This window comes from Narcine bancroftii, chromosome 1 (genome assembly GCF_036971445.1).
Source record: "Narcine bancroftii isolate sNarBan1 chromosome 1, sNarBan1.hap1, whole genome shotgun sequence".
In the NCBI taxonomy this organism is placed as follows: Eukaryota; Metazoa; Chordata; class Chondrichthyes; order Torpediniformes; family Narcinidae; genus Narcine; species Narcine bancroftii.
In genome coordinates this window covers 280,661,017-280,684,631 of record NC_091469.1, presented here as the reverse complement: position 1 = coordinate 280,684,631, position 23,615 = coordinate 280,661,017, and the positions used below count along the sequence as shown (strand labels likewise).

Here is a 23,615-nt window from a genome sequence, read left to right as displayed (position 1 = left end):
GGTTATAATACCAGCAGCTCCATACAGACTTTAAATGGTGTTTTTAATTTAAATCCTGCAACTGCAGGGTCTGTACCCAAGATGGCAGCATCTGTGCTCAGCAGCAGCCATGAGGGGTTGCAGATACCAGGGGGAGCAGTGGACTGGCACAGGGCACCAGAAACGGGGAGAACATTCACCATTGAGAAAGAGACAACCATACAGGATGGTGACCATGGCAGCAGATGAGCGAGGGACTCATCAACTGAAGGACCCACACAGGCTGCAGGCGGTCAGCGACTTGTGGTCGAGGGACTCTCACTGCAGGCTGGTAGCAACCTGCGGCCAAAGGACCCAGGCACGCTGTGGGCTGCTGGAGACTGGTTCGTGGGAGCCAGGTATTGATATTGGAACTGAGATTTGTTAGGGTGTTGAGGGCAAGAAGGGCACCTGAAGGGCCCATGGTGCTGAAGACTTCTTGATTATGTCAGAGGTTTTGTTCTGGAGCTTGGGTTGCCAAAGATTCGAACAGGGGTATGTGCAAATGCAGAGGCTGTGGGAATGCTGGAGGCAAATTCACACACACAGTGTCTCTGAAGGAATTCTCTTTTGCTTCTCTTTCTCTTACTGAAAGGGGCTCCAGGCAATACTAATGGTGACTTTTTATTTGCCTTACAGCAGGAAAAGGAAATTTTCTGTACTATTTCATTTTCTGTATTACAATAAAGGAATCTTGAAATTTAACTACCTGTAATCTCAAATTTCTGGCTCTTCAGTTATTTTTTTTGATTTTCAAGGAAAGAATAAACAACTGCTTTATCAAGTTGATTTTACTCCTCATATACCAGCAGAATGACATGTTTTTGAATTACAGGATTAATGAGTCCATATCATTAGGTAATGTGCCTATCATGGGATATGTACTTGGTGATGCCCTGTTCTAAGAGAGAGAAAGCTCGGGTACAGCAGAATGAATGGATGTACTGAGTGATCCACCCCTTAGAGTGGGTGAGTGAAAGGACAAATCTCAATGGCAGCATAATTTCATTTGTGATTGATGGATGGTGCAGAGAGAAAAATCTGTATATAGTTACAAATACACTTCAGTGACAGGTTATTTGGTTAATAGATTATTTGATCTTGATTCTACTAAATAAACCCCATGATGACAGTTTTGCAATTATTGGTCTGTTTCCTCTTTCAGCCAAGGTCACGTGATTGTATGGGAGTTGCATCAAGAGCGGCGCGGAAAACCTGAAAGAATTTGTGTGTCATCAGAGCACAAGGGTAGACAGGTTACTGCCCTCTGCTGGGATATAGCTGCTCTCAGGATCTTTGTGGGAGACGGTTTGGGAAAAGTTTCTGTCCTGAAAGTTAATTCCTCAAAACAGGGAAAGGTTTGTATTCTTTTACTTCCAGTGATGAAACAATTGCTGTGTAATGACTTCCACTCCATACAATGTGTACTGTTTCTATGGCACACTTTGAGGGTCAGCTCTTTTGATCCAACGGACTCCACAAGCCAATTCATCACAGAATTAATTTCTCCAGGTCTGCTGTTAGCTAGTCTAGGTTTGTACTGCAAAGGGCTTCAAAATATTGATGCTACAGTGCTGTTGTCTCACAGCTACAAAAACATGAGTTTAATCTTTATCTCTAGTGTTGTCCATGTGTAACTTGTGTGTGGCTATGTGGGTTTCTTCCCATGTCCTAAAAACATATTGGCTATTATGTTAATTGCTGCTCAAACTTACCCTGAGTATACAAGTTGAATTGGTGTGTGGGAGGGATGCTAATGGGTATCTGTGAGAAAATAGGTACCAGGGAATGGAATTGCTCTGAGATGCAGCATAGCATAGATGAACCAAATCTGTGCTTCTCTTAATTTTATAAACTTCTATTGGGTCACCCTACATCCTCTAATACTCCAGCAAAAACTGTCCAACTTCTACTGAAAACGAACACTCTTGTCCAGATGACATTGTGATAAACCTCGTCTGCACTCTCTCCAAAGCCTTCACGTTCTTCCTACAGTGTCACAACTAGAACAGTACACAATATTCTAAATATGACCAATCCAAATTTTTTCGAATTGCAACTTTTCTATTCAGTGCCTTGGCTAATGAAGGCAGGAATGCCATACACCACCTTTATCAGTTCATCTACTTGTATCACCACTTTCAGGAAGCTCTGAACTTTCACCCTAAGTTCCTCCTGTACATCAATGCCCCGAGAGGTTTTGCCATTGACTGTAGTCTTTCCTCTTTCATTTAACCTCCCAAAATACACTTGTCCAAATTAAACTCTGTCTGCCATTTACTATAACAAGCAAGAGATCCGAGCATTGATCTGAACACCCCTGGCCACAGATCTCCAGACAAAGAACAAAAAAAAAGAAATACAGAAAATATTCAGCAGATCAAAAGTATGTGTTGGGGGAAGAAACAGTTGGGGGATGAGAGGATGTTGGCTAGACTGATGCTGCATGGACCATTCAAATACATTTTATTGATTACTTTCCTATTCTGAACTAGGCTGCTGGATTTGTGATGTTTCCAGTTCAGGTGATTACAACAGTGGACTCACGAGTGGTGCAGCTTGACTACCTGGAGGGCAGGTTGCTGATCTCCTCTCTCACTCGTTGTTATCTGTGTGACACAGAGAGGTATTTGCTAGATTTCCACATACATGATGACCTTGATTATTGGCATTATGATTTTTCTTGTATTCTTACTGAGGCAGGCCTGCCTTTATCCCTGATTTGGTTTTGATCAACTGTTCCACTGAAATGAATACAAGTGAACTTTATAACATTGGTTGGACGCTAGCTTGTGCTGCTTTCTTCAATCACTTTGCAGATTTTTCTGCTTTCCTTTAGTATAAGGCAGCATCTGATGGCTGGATTGTGAAGAATGTGCGCTGTTGAGTCAGGTGTGATGGATCAGAGCAAGTTGATTTTCAGCTAGTTAGGTCATACCACATTAAAAGGAAACACCTTTCTTAGCTTTACCTCTGCAGGAAGTCTTGATTCTTGCTAGGACATTGTTTCACAAACACCTTCCAATTTTTGGTGCATACTGTAATTTCATGAAAACACATGGTGGATTTGACGGGGGCTCATATAGTTAAGGAGTTTATGACAACAGTGTCAGAGATTGTCCCGAATCGATATATAAGGATAATCATACTTGGGTCAGAGCTAAATGCGTATTGGGCAAGAGTACAATTGTTTAAGAAAATTACATCCCCTCCACTCACCTATTCATTGCATTAGTAAACTGCCTGTGGGGGTAAAGCTTAGAAAAGTTTTTTTTTAACATAGCGTTAATCTTGCTGAGACTAAAAATTCAGTCCAAGTTCTGTGCATGTTTTATAGAAACATAGAAGATAGAAGCAGGAGTAGGTCATTCGACCCTTCGAGCCTGCTCCGCCATTCAACGAGATCATGGCTGATCTTAAAGTTCAGTACCCCGTCCCCGCCTTCTCTCCGTAACCTTTAATACCCTTATACTGAAGAAATAGATCTAATTCCCTCTTAAATATATTTAATGAACCTGCCTCTACTGCCCTCTGTGGCACTGAATTCCACAGATTCACCACCCTCTGGGTAAAGAAATTCCTCCTCATCTCGGTCCTAAACGGTTTGCCTATTATCCTCAAACCATGGCCCCGGGTTCTGGATTTTCCCATCATTGGAAATACCCCATCTGCATCCATTCTGTCCAGTCCTGCCAAAATTTTATACGTCTCTATGAGATCCCCTCTCAATCTTCTAAACTCCAGCGAGTACAATCCCAATTTGTGCAATCTTTCCTCATAAGTCATTCCTGCCATTCCAGGTATCAGCCTGGTGAATCGCCTCTGCACTTCCTCCATTGCAAGAACATCTTTCCTTAGATAAGGTGAGCAAAACTGCACACAATACTCCAGGTGGGGTCTCACCAAGGCCCTGTACAGCTGCAGTAAGGTATCCTTGTTCCTATACTCAAACCCTCTTGATATGAAGGCCAACATACCATTTGCCTTTTTAACCACTTGCTGTACCTGCATGCTCGCCTTCAGAGACTGATGTACAAGTACCCCTAGGTCTCTCTGCACTTCCTCATCTCTTAATCTATTGCCATTCAAATAGTAATCTGCCCTCCGGTTTGTATTACCAAAGTGGATAACCTCACATTTATCCACATTGTAGTGCATTTGCCATGGATCTGCCCAGTCCCTCAATTTATCCAAATCACACTGGAGCTTCCTGACCCCCTCTTCCGTGCACACAACCTCTCCTAGCTTAGTGTCATCTGCAAATTTGGAGATATTACATCCAATCCCCTCATCCAGATCATTAATGTAAATTGTGAACAGCTGGAGTCCCAGGACAGATCCCTGTGGTACCCCACTGGTCACCGCCTGCCACTCAGACTGCCCACGACTGATGTAAGGCTCACCGGCCTATAATTCCCCGCTTTTTCTCTATTCCCCCTTTTTAAATAGTGGGGTAACATTAGCTACCCTCCAATCCATGGGTACTGATCCTGAGTCTATCGAGTTCTGGAAAATAATTCTTAAAGCATCTGCTATCTGAATGGCCACTTCCTTAAGTACCCTAGGATGTAGATTATCAGGCCCTTGGGATTTATCTGCCTTCAATCCCATCAATTTCCCCAAGACCATGTCCTTAGAGATACTGATTTCTTTCAGCTCCTCCCTTGCATTAGTCTCTGGTTATACCAGTCTATGCGCTCAAACAATATTTTATTTAGAGTCATTGACCTTTAGGCATTCTACATGATCAAGTTGCTCACTGTTTTAATCACGTTCACTGTCAGACAAACCACTGATCTGATCTATTTTCTCGCATTGAGTATCAGACTTATGCCGAAGATCATAATTTCACATTTCTATTCAGATTCAAGATTTGACTTCTGTAAAAGCATGCTGATAACTCCAGTTTTCTTTCATTGAAAGAACTGATCATCTAGTGTAAAAACAAAACAGGGCTTCAATTGGGACTACAGTTACTCTAGCTGAGTCAAGCAGAAGCTAAATGAAGGAAAAGAAAGCACCAAAAAGTAGCACTAAAGAGATGAGAGTTTGACATAGTGCGACTGATGAAATACTAGGTTGAGTGGCTTTTAGAGTTTATAATTACAGTATCAAAGTTACAAAACAAAGGGTTGGACGTAATCTGATTTACTTTGTCAATACTTTTTCAATAACAGAGAGAAGTTCTGTAAAATTGGGAACAAGGAACGAGATGGAGAATTTGGAGCCTGTTTCTTACCAGTTCCAAAGAGTGTGGGAATCTCTCAGCCAGTCATTTTCTGTGCACGCCCAGGATCACGGATGTGGGAGGTGAACATTGAAGGGGAAGTGTTGAGCACTCACCAATTCAAGCAGTTATTGGGAACACCTCCACTTCCCATCATCTCCCGCAGGTATTTGTGTGCTTGTCTGACACACTTCTTTCTTTGCTATAATTTCTAACGAAAATATAATATTTCCTCATGACGAAGAAAAATGGTATTCGGCCCACAACTCAGAGGAGTTCCAAATTCTCTGTCATTTGGCCATTAATCCTACAAGTCACCTACACAAGAACCAAATTACAGAGGCCCAGTAACCGGGCAATCAGAACATTTTTTTGGATGTAAAAAGAAACCAGGAAAAACCCATGTGGTCAAAAGAAGAACATTCAAACTCCACATAGACAGCAGCAGAGATCAGGATTGAATGTGAGACTACCAACTGGCATGCCACTCTGCCATGTTAAAGCTGACCATACCTCAATTTCCCTTTGCCACTTCTTGCTTCTTGACCTTTGATGGATGTTCTCAAATGTGAAGATTTTAATTCATTCAGAATCCCTAGCTATTTGGAGGTGTAAGTTTCAGATTTTCATGACTACTTTGTTCACTGATGAAATAGTGTGTCCTGATGGCTAAACGTCATTTTAAATTTGTCTCCTTTTGTTCTGGTTTTCAGAGTAAATACCTTTTTCCTGATATTTGGTGTCAAAATTTGAATACTTGAACAGTTTAATCATTTAGAAGTTAATATTTTTTTAAGTTTTTGAATTCCAATCCCCTTATTTAAAAATGCCAAACATTCTTTTGGACCTTGGTAATTTTTTTGTCCTTATTGAGTACCTTTTAATGATTTATATGTGTGTCACCTAAATTTCTTTGCTGCATCTTTTTCCCCTATTCTGTGCTGGATCCCAAGAGGATAATCACTGGCTTCCTGTATCAACCAGCGTTTTACCTTTTCAGTTTTGATCTATGCTCCAAATGTCTTTTGAGCTATTTGCCATCTTTATCAGCTGCATGTCCTGTGATTCTGCACCATTCCTCATTTTTAAAAGCAAAAAATGCTGAAAATACTCAGCAGGTCATGCAGCATCCCTGCAGAGAAAACAGTTAATGTTTTGAGTTGACCTTTCAGCCACTAAGATGCAAAAACCCACAATCCAAAATTAAATTTGCCATTACTTTTATCCTGATTTTCTTGGCTTTGAACCTTGACAAATCCTAACAAAATTATTGTTTAAACAAGAAAGTCTGCAGATTGTATGATTGTAGTTTAATACACAAAAGTGCTGGATGAACTCGGCAGGTAATGCAGCATTCATAGGAAGCAAAGATGTATAACTGTTTCGGGGCTGCACCTAATATTCTGTCTGGGCATTCTCCATCTAGATGCCATTATCATGGACTCCTGTTGTTTCCCCTATTTCTCTCTTTCTCTATCCCTCTGCCTCCTTTCTACCAGCTTCCCACTCCATTCACAGAGCTACCCCCCTCGCCCTATCACTCCTCAGCTTTTTTTTTCTCCTGCTCTCCCACCTATGACTTCTGGCCTGTTAGCCTGTGCTCCTCCCTCCACCCCTTCTTTCCTCCTCCCCACATCTTTTATGCCTCCTTTTTGTTCATACATTGACGAAGGGCTCAGGCCTGAAACGTTGGTTATATATCTTTACTTCCTAACAGAAATGTTCTTTGGTTTCATCTGCCTGGATAAGAGGTTGTAGCAGGATTATGCTCTGTCTGGTGATACAATATAACATGGTTTTGCTTCTATTCCTACTTTTAAATCATTTAATTATTATTACAATATAGACATAAAACTGACCACTTTAAAGAGTGCTTCCTCTATGTGAACTCTTGAGATGATTTCCATTTCCCCTCAGAGGTTGTTGAATTTGTAGCACTATATTACTCAATGACATTGAAGTACATAACATTTGCTGAGCTTTCCTTAGCTACAAATTAAATAATTTCTGGTTCAACTCAAAATAATTTATGCTGTTTTTGTTCTTTCAGTATGTAATCCAGTGGTTCTCAACCTTTTTCTTTCCACTCACATACCACTTTAAGTATTCCCTATGCCAGAGGTGCTCTGATTAGTAAGGGATGGCTTAAGGTGGTATGTGGGTGGAAAGAAAAAGGTTGAAAACCACTGTTTTAGTCGTACCTAATTGACTGGCTATGTGCATGGTTTCATAACTCCAAAGGAAATGGGCCATTGACAATTTTTCTCAAGCAAAATATTTCAGAAACAATTGGGTCTAGAGCAGTGATTCTCAACCTTCCATTCCCATTCACATACCACCTTAAGCCATCCCTTACTAAACACAGAGCACTTGTGGCATTGGGATTACTTAAAGTTGTATGTGAGTGGAAAGAAAAAGATAGAGAACCATTGATTAAATCTATCCTAAAGAATTAGTAATAGATTCAACAGTAGTGCATGTCCACTATGAAATGTGTGCATAGGTTCAACTGGGTCAATGAAAGTTTATCAATGTTTCCAATCCAAGTGTTCAGGTGCATCCGAAACAGTTTTGTTGAATTCCTGTTATTTTCTGTCGCAAAGTACATAGGACGTTTTTTTTGTTGCAGTCCCTGATATTTCTTTCCTTTGAATTTTGGTACTTTTTCAGAAAAATACTCATTTATTTTCTAGGTGTGATCTACAATACAACATGACTTCCTGCTCTCCACAATCTATCTCTTTTCCTCGACTTTTGTGTTTCAAGTGAGTATCCGAGAATGGAACATAGCATGGACTTGGGAATAGTTATTAGACAAATATTAACAATTGACTTTTTTTTTGTTTTCTTCTCCAACAGTGAAAATTATGTTCTAAGCTGGACAGACCAAGGGATTTATGTGTTTATTCCACACTGTGTTCAGCTGCTCCTCTGGACTGAGTTAAAAGGTGCGATATTGTGTTCCAGAGCTTTTTGTTTGCATTTCTTTAGTGAACTGTTAGTGATCGTATCCTCTCCTTGTATTTTGACTTGTGCTGGCGGAACATCATTAACTCTGAGTATTCTTCATATGAGTTCAGGTAATTAGTGCCTGCATTCAGCTATTGGATATGTTTTTTACACAGCCGCTGAGTTCCAGGAAATTATCGCCATTGTCCAGGAATGCGTGCAGTGTAAAAAGGTCAGAACAGGAATGAGGGTGCCATTCCCTTTCCAATATTTTACTTCCTAGACCCCTTGTAAATTTTCTGGAATGCCTGCAATCTAAAGTTAACTGCAGGCATTTCATGAACAACGGGCTAATGAATAGCACATATCAATAACATGCATTGCAAGTCCTGCCTCTTTAATTACTGCACTTATGGTATGCTGTCTAAACTTGCGTAAAGAAACCGAAATTTCGAGTTTTGGTCGTTCACACATGCTGACATGTTGGACATTCTTCAGACCGGTAAAATCACACAAATTCTATCTAAAAAATCATAGGAATCTACAAGATTGAACCAGTCCAGTCATTATGTTATCCCATTAACTTGTTAATTTGTGATTAATGTTCTCTATTTCTCTTACAATTAATGTCACTTCTTAGTTTTTTACTATTATCTACCACGCAGTGTAATATCGAATAAGTTTTATTAATTGATTGAACCTTTTAGTGTCAAGTGGGTTTTCTTCAGCTTCATTATATATCTGGATTATTGAAGTAGCATTAGTTGGAAGGCAATTCTTAAGATGCATCTTGTCATACTGATCCTTTTTCAACCAATGAGTTTGCCTGGCTCCTCCCACTTTCCAGATATGTACGTACTGCATAATATTCACTGAATTTAGAAGATATTCTGCTGCTTGCAGTTAAGTACATCTTGTGCTTGAGAGACTTTCCCATAAATCTGGGACGAGCAGATTGATGGATGTCAGTCCATCAGTCGCTCCACGCGAGTGGTTTCCACATATTATGGTATGGAATCTACTTTTGTGATCTTGCATTCGTAATATAGGTCTTCCCATTCATTTGAATGAGACTTGGGCGGTGGTGAGCTGAGAAGTCCATTTATTCTTTATTTAGAATCATAGAACACCAAAAAGCAGGCCCTTTGGCCCATCTCATCCATGGCAAACTATTTTTCCACCAAGTCCTATTGTCCTGCATCCAAACTGTAGCCCTCCATTCCCTTCCCATCCATGTACCTATCCATTCTGTTCTTAAATGTTGAAATTGAACCCACTTCTACCACCTCTACTGGCAGCTTGTTCTACACTTTCACCACCCTCTGAATGAAAAAGTTCCCCTTAATTTTCCCTTAAACATTCACTTTTCACCCTTAACCAACGTCCTATAGTTCACATCTCACCCAACATCAGTGCATTATCTGTACCCCTCATAATTTTATATACCTCCATCAAATATCCATTTATTCTCCAGCAGTCCAGGAAATAAAGTCCTCATCTGTTCAACCTTTCCCTACAACTCAGCTCTTCAAGTCCTGGCAATATCTTGTCAATTTTCTCTGCACTCTTTCAATCTTATTGATATCTTTCCTGGAGGTAGGTGACCAAAACTGCACACAATGCTCCACATTTGGCCTCACCAATGTCTTACACAACTTCAGCAACTCAACTCTTGTACTGCATGCTTTGATTTATTAAAGCCAGTGTGCCAAAGGCTTTCTTTACGACTATATATCTGTGACACCACTTTCAAGGATTTATGTATTGGTATTCCTAAATCCCTCTTTTCCGCTGCACTCTTTAGTTCTCTCCATTTATATACTTGACCACATTGAATTCCATCTGCCATTTTTCCAGTTGGTTCAGATCCTACTGTTCACTACATTCCCAATCTTAGAGTCATCTGCAAATTTGTTGATAGCTTAATTTACTTTGTTTTTATAGTTTAAAGTTATTAGTATTTTAACATGTTTTCAATAAATCTTATTTCTTAAAGGTTTACTTTAAATTAGTTAAAATAATAATAATGTTTAAATGTTTCATGACAACTTTGACAGATGGTGAAGGTCTTTAACTTGGTTCTATATGAGGGCTGTTGGAACATTGTGGGGGAGGATGGCAAGGCCTCGAGATTTTGGGGAAACCTAGGTACTATTGAAAGTATCAGGCCAATGTGTCTATTCTGGGTCAGTATGGGCTGGTGTGAACTGTGGAAAAAAATCCAGCGTGTTTTGGCCCTATATTACATTATCGGGGAATTTTAATATTTTTTTCTGAGAAAGCACAGATATCGAAGTTAGCGTGTCAGTGTGCATAAATTACTCCTACTACTTCAAAGTTCTGTGAGGCTCAATTTCCGGTAACTACACACTTCCTCTTATCAAGATTTATCCTTCTGTTTGCTTTTTCAGATGTTCAAAATGTGACTGTCTTTAAAAACAAACTGTTCTGTCTCCACGATGATGGGCGGATAACTCATCTATGTTTGCTGTCAGGGGAGCGTTGTATAGAGCGTCTCCTTCGGCTGGAGATGTGGACACTGGCTGCCCAAGTCTGTTGTCTCTTCCAACATTCCATTATTCTGAGCAGGGTGAGTATATGCTGTTAGTGTTTGAGTGGAGATTGGCAATCTTGGGCTCTGAAAGATGTACACTTGTGCATATAGCCTTTCACATTGTTAAGAAGTTTCCAATTAAGGTGTTTATTACTGCAGTATGAAGCACAGTTGTTATCAGGTAGTACAACTTCGTAAGTTAATGTTATGTCAGGGTACAAATGTTCTGGCAGAAGGATACTAGGTTTAATGTCTCATTTGAAAGATTGCACTTCTGATCCAAAACATTACAACAAAAACAGAAATGCTGGTCAAGCAGTTTTCTTATTTCTCAAAGGCACCTTCCTCTGCTGTAGCGAATGAAGTTTTCAAAGTTCACATTTATTGTCAGAGAACATACAGTACTTTACATCACATATTGTATATATGCATGTAATAGTCTAATTTTGTGGACTAATTTTTTTGGGTAAAATTTAGAGGGTTGAATAGTACACACATGCTACTTTTGACTGTAGTAAGTACCTGTGTTGTCTGGGCATCAGGAGCTCAGATGAGGGAGTAGCCAGGGTGTCAGGAGCTTGGATGTGTGGGCGGCTTGGGCTTGGGTGAGAGACAGCAGTTGGGGCATTGGGAACTCTGCTGGGCAAATGGTTGGGGAGTTGGGAGCTCTAGTGGGAGGGCGGCCAAGTCCAAGGTGTGAGTCTGTGGTTGGAGTGTCTGAAGCTCAGATGGGCGGGTGGCTGGGGCCTGGGTAAAGGATGGCGGTTGGGGTATCAGTAGCCTGGAGGCCTAAGTGAGAGTCCATAGCCGAGTCTTTGGGATTTCTGATGGGTGGGTGGCTGGGGTCGGGGCATGGGACGGCAGTTGAGGTATCGGTATCTCTGATGGGCAGTTGGAGCCTGGGCGAGGGATGGCGGTCAGGGTGTCAGTAACCCAGATGAGCAAGCGAGGCCTAGGAGAGAGTCTGGTCAGGATGACAGGGGTTCAGATGAACAGGTGGCCGGAGGCATGGCATCGGGAGCTCCACTAGCTGGGTGGTTAGGGTGTCAGAAACTCCAGTAGGTGGGCGGCTAGAGCCAGATATAGTGGGGTTGACTTTTACACAGGATGTATTGAAAATATCAGAAATTTGGGCCAAAAATAGGGGGTCGAATTTTACACAATATCAACTATTACACGCGTATATCCTTACAAATATGAGATTGCTGCAGGCCAGGCAGAATTTCTATTTATTGATAGTGCAAGTAACTGTACTCAAGAAATGATATATATGCAAGAGAAATAAATGTAAAACTCTGCAATTCAAAAAGATACATATTCATTAATAATGTGCAAAAGTAAGAGTCAAATGAGTCTCTGATTGAGTTTGTTGTTAAGGGGTCTGATGGTGGTATGATAGGTACAAATCTTGTGGCACCTATACCTCTTTCCTGATGGCAGCAGTGAGAACTTAGCATGTCCTAGGTAGAGTGGATCCTCAATTATTGCTGCTGCTGTTCAATGGCAGTATTCGATGTAGATTTTCTCGATGGTGGGGAGAGTTTTGCCTGTGATATACTGGCCTGTTTCCATGACCTTTTGCACGCTTTCCATTCAGTGGTACTGGTACTCCCAACCAAGCCTTGATGCAGCCAGTCTGCACACTATCCACTACAAATCTGTAGAAGTTTGCCACCGTTTCCATTGTCATACCAATCCTCTGTAAACTCTTGAAGAAGTAGAGGCACTGATGTGCTTTCTTCACGATGACATTAGTGTGTTGAGTCCAGGAAATGTCCTTCAAGATGGTGACTCCGCAGAATTTAAATTTTCTCACGCTCTCCACTTCTGATCCCCCACTGATCACTGGATTTTATACCTCTGGTTTTCCAATTCCAAAGTCCAATTCCAAAGATGATTAGTTTTGCTGACATTGAGTGGAAGGTGTTGTTGGTGCACCATTCAGCCAAGTTTTCATTCTCCCTCCTGTATGCTGACTAATTGCCCCTTTTTATTCAACCCACTACTGTGGTATGATCAGCAAATTTATAGGTGGTGTAGTTGTACAGAGTCATGCTGTCATTGGTGTATAGTGAGTAGAGCAGGAGGCTAAGTTCACATCCCTGTGGTGCTCTGGTACTGATGGAAATTGTGCATTAGATGTTCTTATCAATTCACACTGATTGTAGTTCGGAGGTGAGGACATCCAGGATCAAATTACACAGTGGGGTATTGAGGCTCAGTTTGCTGATCAGTTTTGAGGAGAAGAAATGATATATATGCAAGAGAACTGTAGTTGATAAAGAGCATCCTGATGTATGCATCTTTGCTGTCCTGGTATTCCAGGTTTTGTATTTAATTAAAAAAAAAATAACTATCCAGCCAGTAACAGGCCATTTTGGCTCACAAGTCCATGCTGCCCAATTTACACCCCAACCTACATCTCCAGTACATTTTTTTTTTGAATAGTGGGAGGAAACTGGAGTACCCGGAGGAACCCCACACAGACACGGGGAGAACATACAAACTCCTTACAGACAGTGCAGGATGTGAACCCCAGTCCGGTCCTGATCGCTGTTACTGTAAAGGCATTTTCCTAACCACTACGCCATCCATGCTGGTAAGATAGCAAATGTCATAGACCTATTGTTGGGGTCGATTAAATGGACCCATGTCGCCACTCAGAGAGGAGCTGATATGCTTCAACACCAGCCACTCAAAACACTTCTTCACTGTGGATGTGAGTGCCATTGGTCGGTTATCATTTAGGCAGGTTACCATGCTCTTTCTAGGTACTGGCACAATTAAGGCCTGTTTGAAATAGGTGGGTACCATGCTCTGCTGGAGTGAGATGTGGAAGATATCTGTACACATTGACAAGTTGGTCAGCACAGGTTTTCCGTTCTCGGCTGGGTACTCTGCCAGACTGGATGCTTTCCCAAAAGCAGCCAGCACATCCCAAAGGCAGCCAGCACGTCTTTCTCGGATACTGACAGTAGAAGATCATCATGGGGGAGCGCAGTAGTTCTTCCTTGTTCTGGCTGTCAAATTGGGTGTCGAAGGCACTGAGTTCATCTTGGAGTGAAACCTTTCTGTTCCAACTGCACTGGACCTGGTTCTGTAGCAGGTTATCTCATTTAGGCCCTGCCACAGCTGTTGGGCGTCCTTCACTATTTCCATTCTTGTCTGGAATCTGCACTTAAACTGGGAGGTGGCTTTTCGTAGATCATACCTCCTTTTTGTGTAGTGTTCTGTATCTCTGGACTTGAATGCCTGTGATCTGGTTCTCTGCAGGTTTCATTGTTCATCCAGTGCATCTGGCTTGGTAACCCTGATCGATTTGGTGGGGACACACTCATCCACAGCTGTTTTGATAAAGTCTGTAACATCCCCGGTGAAATCATTCAGATTCTCATCTGAGCTCTTGAGCACCGCACAATCCACTGAGTTGAGACAGTCCTGTAGCTGTTCTTCCGCCTCCCGCAACCATCTTCTGGCTTTTTTGATTTCTGGAGCCTCTTTTTGGGTATTATCAATATGAAGGCAGGTGATCCAACTTGCCAAACTGCGGTCTTGGGAAAGACTGGTATGCCTTCCTTGGCATACCAGCAGCGATTAAGTGCACTGGGACCAGTGATACAGCAGATTACACGCTGGTGATAATAAGGTAGGGTTTACTTGACACAGGCCTGGTTAAACTGCATTTATTCTGTTTCCCAGATAATTGCTCTCATTCCTTCCCCATGGGGCAGAGCAAAGATAATTCCCCAGTCCTCACCTTCCTCTTCGCCAGTCTTCACATTCTGCCAGCTCCGTGATCCTATCACCAGTCGCATCTTCCCCTTTCATCCCCTTTCTACATTTCACAGGGCCACCTCACGACAAGGTGTTCTGTTGTGTGAACTTCGATGAACTTCCTCTTGTGAGAATTGCAATTGGAGCTACTATTCAAAGTGGATGTGAAGTGCGGATGTAATTCATGGGCTACTGTATTGACTGGCACCTTTGTGTTATCGCAGGACTTTTTCATACTGCCCTGCTTTTCAATATTGGCTTCACTTTACTTCCTGATTCTTATAAATCTTGGTTTCCCTCTTCGTCCATAAATGGATCTATCCCAGTTCTGGAAACCTGCAAGAAAATTCCACAGATTTTTTTTTTATTTTTTAATTTTTTATTTTTCACACCATAAATCACGTTAGCCATTATATACACTTTTTCTTTTTCACACATATACAGTGACTTTTTCTCCCCCCCCCCTCCCACCTCCCAAGCCACCCCCCCACCCCCCCCTCTCATCCATTTTAGGTATACAATCTAGGTTGCATTAAGCCAGTCAGACAATGTTGTCATTCAACAAAAATACACCAGAAATTCTACTGAGTCCATTCTTTTCTTCTTTTCTCCTTCCATCAACTTAGGTAATGTTTGTTCCCGGTAGGTTTTCGCTATTGTATTTAATGTAAGGCTCCCATACTTGTTCGAATATTTCAATATTATTTCTTAAACTATGTTATTTTTTCTAATGGAATACATTTATTCATTTCTATATACCATTGTTGTATTTTCAAATTATCTTCCAATTTCCAGGTTGACATAATACATTTTTTTGCTACGGCTAGGGCTATCTTAACAAATCTTTTTTGTGCATCCTCCAAGTCAATTTCAAATTCTTTATTTTTTATGTTACTTAGGAGAAAGATCTCTGGATTCTTTGGTATATTGTTTTCTGTTATTTTATTTAATATCTGATTGAGATCATCCCAAAATTTTTCTACTTTCTCACATCTCCAGATTGCATGAATTGTTGTTCCCCTTTCTTTTTTACATCGAAAACATCTATCAGATACTGTTGGGTCCCATTTATTTAACTTTTGCGGTGTAATGTATAGTCTGTGTAACCAATTATATTGTATCATACGTAGCCTCGTATTTATTGTATTTCTCATCGTTCCAGAACATAATTTCTCCCATGTTTCCTTTTTTATCTTTATATTTAAATCTTGTTCCCATTTTTGTTTAGTTTTACCATTTGTTTCCTTATTCTCCTTTTCTTGCAGTTTAATATACATATTTGTTATAAATCTTTTGATTAACATTGTATCTGTAATCACATATTCAAGGTTACTTCCCTCTGGTAAACTCAAATTGCTTCCTAATTTATCTTTCAAGTAGGATCTCAGTTGGTAATATGCCAGCGCTGTATCTCCAGTTATATTGTACTTATCTCTCATTTGTTCAAAGGATAACAATCTACTTCCTGAAAAACAATTTTCTATTCTTTTAATCCCTTTTTTTTCCCATTTTCTAAAGGAAAGGTTGTCTATTGTAAAAGGGAGTAGCTTATTTTGCGTCAATATTAGTTTTGGTAATTGATAATTTGTTTTATTTCTTTCTACATGAATCTTTTTCCAAATATTGAGGAGATGGTGTAATACTGGAGAAGTTCTATGTTGTACCAATTTTTCGTCCCATTTATATAATATGTGTTCAGGTATCTTTTCCCCTATTTTATCTAATTCTAATCTCGTCCAGTCTGGTTTTTCCCTTGTTTGATAAAAATCTGATAGGTATCTTAATTGTGCGGCTCTATAATAATTTTTGAAGTTTGGCAATTGTAAGCCTCCTTGTTTATACCATTCTGTTAATTTATCTAGTGCTATCCTCGGTTTCCCCCCTCTCCATAAAAAATTCCTTATTATTTTCTTTAACTCTTTGAAGAGTTTTTCTGTCAGTTGTATTGGCAATGCCTGAAATAAGTATAGTATCCTTGGAAAAATGTTCATTTTAATACAGTTTATCCTTCCTATCAGTGTTAGTGGTAGCTCTTTCCAATGCTCTAAATCGTCCTGTAATTTTTTCATTAGTGGATTGTAATTGAGTTTATATAATTGGCCTAGATTTTTGTTTATTTGTACACCTAGGTATCTTATTGCCTGCATTTGCCATCTGAATGGGGATTCCTTCTTAAATTTTGAGAAATCCGCGTTATTCATAGGCATTGCTTCACTTTTATTTACGTTTATCTTGTATCCCGACACTTCTCCATATTCCTTCAATTTCTTATATAATTCTTTTATTGATAGTTCTGGTTCTGTTAAGTACACTATCACATCATCCGCAAATAGACTGATTTTATATTCCCTGTCTTTTATTTTTATTCCTTTTATATTATTATCTATTCTTATCAATTCTGCTAGTGGTTCTATAGCTAGCGCAAACAATAACGGTGATAGTGGGCATCCCTGCCGCGTTGACCTGCTTAAGTTAAATTGCTTTGATACATGTCCATTTACTGTCACTTTCGCTAACGGTCCCTTATATAATGCTTTAATCCAATTAATATACTTCTCCGGTAAACTGAATTTTTGCAATACTTTGAACAAATAATTCCATTCTACTCTGTCGAAGGCCTTCTCTGCGTCTAAAGCAACTGCTACTGCAGGTGCTTTATTTCCTTCTACTGCATGAATTAAGTTAATAAATTTACAAATATTGTCTGTTGTGCATCTTTTTTTGATAAATCCAGTTTGGTCTAAATTTACCATTTTTGGTACCTGTTCTGCTAATCTGTTTGCTAATAGTTTAGCTATTATCTTATAATCTGTGTTTAGCAAAGATATTGGTCTATATGACGCTGGTGAGAGTGGATCTTTCCCTTGTTTTAGTATCACTGTAATTATTGCTGTTTTACATGAATCTGGTAAGTTTTGTGTCTCATCAATCTGGTTGATTACATCCAGGAGGGGCGGTATTAATAGGTCTTTAAATGTTTTGTAGAATTCTATTGGGAGTCCATCCTCTCCTGGTCTCTTATTATTTGGTAATTTTTTTTATTATCTCTTGTATTTCTACTGTTCCAAATGGTTCTGTTAATTTATTTTGTTCCTCTATTTGTAGTTTTGGTAGTTCAATTTTAGTCAAAAATTCATCTATTTTCCCTTCTTTCCCTTCGTTTTCAGTTCGGTATAAATGTTCATAGAATTCTCTGAAGTTTTCCTTAATTTCTTTCGGATTATATGTAATTTGTTTGTCTTTTTTCCTTGTTGCCAATACCATTTTCTTAGTTTGCTCTGTCTTAAGCTGCCATGCTAAGATTTTGTGTGTTTTTTCACCTAGTTCATAATATTTCTGTTTTGTCTTCATTATATTCTTCTCCACCTTATATGTTTGTAATGTTTCATATTTTATTTTTTTATCCGCCAATTCTCTTCTTTTAGTTGTATCTTCCTTCATTGCTAATTTTTTTTCTGTTTACTATTTCCCTTTCCAACTGCTCTGTTTCCTGATTGTAGTCCTTCTTCATCTTGGTTACATAACTTATTATTTGCCCTCTAATGAATGCTTTCATTGCGTCCCATAGTATAAACTTATCTTCCACTGATTCCGTATTTACTTCAAAATACATTTTTAATTGTTTTTCAATAAATTCTCTAAAATCCTGTCTTTTAAGTAGCATGGGGTTTAATCTCCATCTATACATTCTTGGAGGGATGTCCTCTAGCTTTACTGTCAGTATTAAGGGTGAATGGTCCGATAGCATTCTCGCTTTATATTCTGTTTTTCTTACTCTATCCTGCATACTAGCTGATAACAAAAATAGGTCTATTCTTGAGTATGTTTTATGTCTAGTCGAGTAGTATGAATATTCCTTTTCTTTTGGGTTTTGTTTCCTCCATATGTCCACAAGTTTCATTTCTTGCATTGATTTAATTATAAATTTGGTTACTTTGTTCTTCCTGTTAATTTTTTTCCCCGTTTTATCCATATTTGGATCCAAATTCAGATTGAAATCCCCTCCTATTAGTATGTTCCCTTGCGTATTAGCTACCTTCAAAAAGATATCTTGCATAAACTTTTGATCTTCTTCGTTAGGTGAATATATATTAATTAGATTCCAAAGCTCCGAATATATCTGACATTTTATCATAACATATCTCCCTGCTGGATCTATTATTTCCTCTTCTATTTTAAATGGCACATTTTTGCTAATTAATATAGCCACTCCTCTTGCTTTTGAATTATACAATGCTGCTGTTACATGTCCTACCCAATCTCTCTTTAATTTCTTGTGCTCCAATTCAGTTAAGTGTGTTTCTTGGACAAATGCTATATCTATTTTTTCCTTTTTCAGTAAATTTAGTAGTTTCTTCCTTTTAATTTGGTTATGTATTCCATTAATATTTAAAGTCATATAGTTCAGCGTAGCCATTTTATATTTTGTTTATCTTCTCTTTCCGTTTTTCCATCATTACCTTTCCTCCTTTTCCATTTCTGTTTTCTTATTTTCAACTCTTTACAAGACAACATTCCTACAACATCCAACATTTTCCTTATTCTCCTATTTCTATCTTCTTTATCCCCAATGTCCCCTTCCCCTCCTGAGTTGTCCTTTATCCCTTGTCGGACAACCACATCTCCCCTCTCCATTTGGATTTGCGAATCCACTCGCAAGCGTCAACTGATTTTGCAGTGACCGCTATTTTCCCCCACCCAGCCCCCCCCAGAAAAGATTTCACTTTTCATATGTCACAAAGGTCACTCTTTTAATTCCCTCCTTATTCTCTCTATTCCATTACCTTCCCTTATTAATTCTTGTCTATACTATCTATATTTTCCTCTAATTACAGATACATTCACGTATGCACATTGTCTCTATTCACTCTTATACCTCTTTACCCGCATACATATCAATCGTGGTCATTTTTACCCTCATTACCCGTCTTCATCCCTCAGTCTATTTTTGTCTTTACCCACATACATATCAATCGTGATCATTTTTACTCTCATTACCCGTCTTCATCCCTCAGTCTATTTTTGTAATTGTTCTGCAAATTTTCGTGCTTCTTCTGGATCCGAGAATAGTCTGTTTTGTTGTCCTGGAATAAATATTTTCAATACCGCAGGATGCTTCAGTATAAATTTATACCCTTTCTTCCATAAAATCGCCTTTGCTGTATTGAACTCTTTTCTCTTCTTTAGGAGTTCAAAACTTATATCTGGATAAATGAAGATTTTTTGCCCTTTATATTTCAGTGGTTTGTTGCCCTCTCTTACTTTTTCCATTGTCTTCTCCAGTACCTTTTCTCTTGTAGTATATCTTAGGAATTTTACTACAATAGATCTTGGTTTTTGTTGTGGTTGTGGTTTAGAGGCCAATGCTCTATGTGCCCTTTCTATTTCCATTTCTTGCTGTAGTTCTGGACATCCTAGGGTCTTAGGGATCCACTCTTTTATAAACTCCCTCATATTCTTGCCTTCTTCATCTTCCTTAAGGCCCGCTATCTTTATGTTATTTCTTCTGTTATAATTTTCCATTATATCTATTTTTTGAGCTTGTAGTTCTTGTGTCTCTTTAGTTTTTTTATTAGATTCCTCCAATTTCTTTTTTAAGTCTTCTACCTCCATTTCTGCTGCTACTGCCCATTCTTCCATCTTGTCCATTTTTTTCCCCATTTCTGTTAAGGTCATATCTATTTTATTCACTTTCTCTTCTGTGTTGTTTATTCTTCTTCTTAAATCATTGAATTCCTGTGTTTGCCATTCTTTAAATGACTCCAAGAGAAAGTATATCCTTTACCTTGCCTTTCCCTTCATCTATTTCACTGTATTCTTCCTCTTCTTCTTCCTCTTCTTCTTCCTCTGGGTTGGCCATCTGTTGTTTCTTTGTTGCCCTTTCCTTCTCTTCTTTCTTGTTTCTATTGTCTTCTGTGGTCTCTTCTTGCTGCAGGTGTTCTGCAGCTATCGTTGCCGGCTGTGGAGATCGACTCCCCAGCTGGTCCCCCCTCCTGTCGGTGTGTCTTTTTTCATGCGCGGTTGCGCACTTTTACTCGGCTCTGCGAGCCATTGTTGTAGTTCTTTTTCCACCGACCTGAGGATGCGGGCTCCTCTCTCCACAGTGGGCCTCTTCAGACAGGTAAGGCTTTCACCTTTTTCCTCCGTTGTCTTCTCTTCCTCTCTTCTTTCCGTTGATTTTGATTTTTCTTTTTTGTCTCCATCTTCTTTCCACCTTTATACTCACTTTTCTTTAACTTTTATTTCTGTGCCTTTGTATTTTCTCTTGTTTTTCCTGACTTTTCTGGAGAGGGCTGGAGTTCTCCGTCCGGCCACTACTCCATCACGTGACTCCTCCTAAAATTCCACAGATTTACCACCATCTAAGCTAAGAGAAAATTTATTACCTTTTTTTTCTCGTTCGGTAATTTAATTTATACTTATTGTTTGTTAGTGCATTTTACATACTTGTGTAACTACAGCTAGGGAGATTTTCATTGTATTTGTACATTGTACTTATGTTTGACCATCATCACCATCGTATCATTGCACCTCTTCCAACATCTTTTATGCATATGGTGCTCTCGATGTAGCCTCTTCTACATTGATGAGACAAAGCACAGATGAAGCAACTGTTTGATGAGCACCTGGCGCTCTATCCTTGCGTGCCAGTTGGAGCTCCTATTTGCCAACCATTTTACTTCCCATTCCCACACCAATCTATCTCTCTTCTGCCTCTTCCATTGCTGGAGTGAAGCCAAATGTAAGAAAATGCAGCATATTTTTCCCAGATAAACTATAACCCATTGACATGTACATTGAATTCTCCTATTTTAAGTCATCCAATTCCCCTCTGTCCTTTTTTTTCTCCTTCTCATTCAACTAGATCGTCTCACACCCTTCTTTTCAAACCCTCCCTCCCCTGGACCTCTTTTAGCCAGTTTATTTACCTGCCCCCACCTTCTCCACCCACACACCTATCCCCCGCCCCACTGTTCCTGTCTGACCACCATCCTTCTCTTGTATGGATCCTTCAGCAACTGCCTCCTCCTTCAGCTTCCCCTCCCCTCTCCTTGCTCCATCTGCTTTTTCTCCCCCTTTGCTTTCAGCTATCACTTGCTGTGTCTGTCTCCCATCTCCATCCCTTCTCCTCCCCATCTGTCCGTCCTCCTTCACCCCTTCTTGGTCAGCCTAAAGCCTACTGATCCCTCCCTTTCTCTTTATTACTGCCTGTTTCCCCTCTCTCAGTCCTGAAGTAGGGATGCAACCTGACATATTGTCTGTCCATTTTGCTCTATTGATGCTGCCTGACCCTGCCTTTACTCTAGATTCTAGCATCTGCAGTTTCTAATGTCTCCTTGGAATCCAGTATATTTCCAAATGGAAAGGAAGGTGGAATGTGCGTAAGTTGATCATGTGGAAAGATATGATGATTGTTACATGTATGCATTGAGATGTAAAATGTAGACCAGGCAGAAGTTGAGTCATGTAATGCAAAGATTGTGAAAGATCCTGTTTTGAATATGAGGCATTTCATTTTGTTTCATTTTGTTGACCTTACCGATGATGTTCATTTCCTCAGACCCGTAAACTGTTGCCTGTGGATAGATTGGAACATCTGAAGGCACAACTGGATTCAGCCACGCAGAGCCACCTTGTTGCCCACTTAGAAGAAGTTTTGGTGAAGCTGGAGCCCTTTGACTCAGCCTGCAGCAGTCGTAGGAGCAGCTTTTCTTCTCATGTATGTTTTTGTGATGACATTACATCCTTGCAAGTTATTTGTTAAGATTGTGATCTGTAGGATCAATGGACTGGTGGAGGATGGTGGGGGCCTACCCAGATAGGAATGGGACATGTTAATAATGATGCCCGGCCATTTTTAACAATGCAGTAAAATCCCCATTATCTGGAATTCAAACAACCGGCAAAAAAAAATTGCAGAAAATAAATAGGTAAAAAAATATGAAAGTTTAAAATCGGCACCACCCTAGCAGCCACACACATTCTCAAGCAACTGGCAAATTCACTTATCTGGCATCAGCCAATCCCCATAGGTGCCGGATACCGGGGAGTTTACTGTATATCAGTTTCAGAATTTACTTGATGGGGAAATGAAACTTGTTACTGGTTTAATTGTTTTTTTAATGGATTAGCCAATTTCTTGTGCAATTGAGATAAGTTTCTTCCTGGTTTCTCCCAAAGAGATGTCAACACTGGATCAAATGTACCGTCCCTTTGGGGTTGAACAATTTATTGATATTCATTGTCTAGATTTACCGAGGAAGAATAACCAGTTAAATGACGCACCAATGCCCAGGGAATTGCTGTGTTCTGTAGTGCCAGACCTTTGGATTGAAGTGGAGAGGGTCCTTACAATTGGCCTTGCCTATTACTCTACTTCTCCACATCTTCAACCCCTGGCTCTGTCCTTCCTCTCCACTCCCAACAATCCCTGCTACTCTTCTTACCAGCCAGACTGGTTGGGTCTCCCTTTTTATTGCAGCAGAAAAAATGATAATTTAATTTTTTTATTTTCAACGCAGTAGAAGCCGATTGCAGCTATTGATACCCATGCTTTCCAATTACACCCAAACTCCTTGGAGTCAGCTCCAGATTTGAACACAGGTTGTTGGCTCTGTAATAGCATTGCACTAACTGCTACACTAACCGTGCCACCTGGGAAGGGTGTTCATGCAGAAGGAGAATATGCTCCCCAAATGTAATTTGAGACTTCAAAATGCTACAACATGACTTGTAAGGCACTTTGTTTAAGAAAGGCTTTGCGACAGAATTTCAAATGATTAGCTTCTCAGAGTTTTAAGTTTAGTGCCTCCTTTCTTCCAGGAGAGTTTTAATGTCTTGGATTCTGGTATTTATCGTGTGATTAGTCGTCGGGGCAGTCAATCAGATGAGGATTCTGGTTCGTTGCACAGCCACCTGTCTGAAGAGGAGAGGCTGAGGGAATTGGCTTTGGTGCAGGAGGAAGAGCAAGGAGAGCAGGGTAAGGATAGATGATGAACTAGGAAAGGAGCATTAGACTGCAGCTAAATATAATTTGTGCTTTGCAGGATTTCTGCTTGATTGGCTTCAATGAGATTTGCGCAGTTGAGAAAT

The 23,615-nt window shown here is 39.8% G+C and overlaps 1 protein-coding gene across 4 annotated transcripts in view; it reads left to right on the top strand.

Moving 5' to 3' along the window:
• Positions 1-23,615, top strand: part of hps5 (HPS5 biogenesis of lysosomal organelles complex 2 subunit 2) — a 68,129-nt gene that overhangs the window by 16,130 nt on the left and 28,384 nt on the right. For all 4 annotated transcript variants that reach the window (XM_069901297.1, XM_069901282.1, XM_069901275.1 and 1 more), the window contains 8 exons: positions 1,184-1,376; positions 2,514-2,644; positions 5,196-5,411; positions 7,939-8,010; positions 8,105-8,193; positions 10,606-10,784; positions 22,084-22,242; positions 23,346-23,502. In XM_069901297.1, coding sequence (XP_069757398.1) covers positions 1,184-1,376; positions 2,514-2,644; positions 5,196-5,411; positions 7,939-8,010; positions 8,105-8,193; positions 10,606-10,784; positions 22,084-22,242; positions 23,346-23,502 — 1,196 coding nt within the window. The remainder of the gene's footprint in view (positions 1-1,183; positions 1,377-2,513; positions 2,645-5,195; positions 5,412-7,938; positions 8,011-8,104; positions 8,194-10,605; positions 10,785-22,083; positions 22,243-23,345; positions 23,503-23,615) is intronic.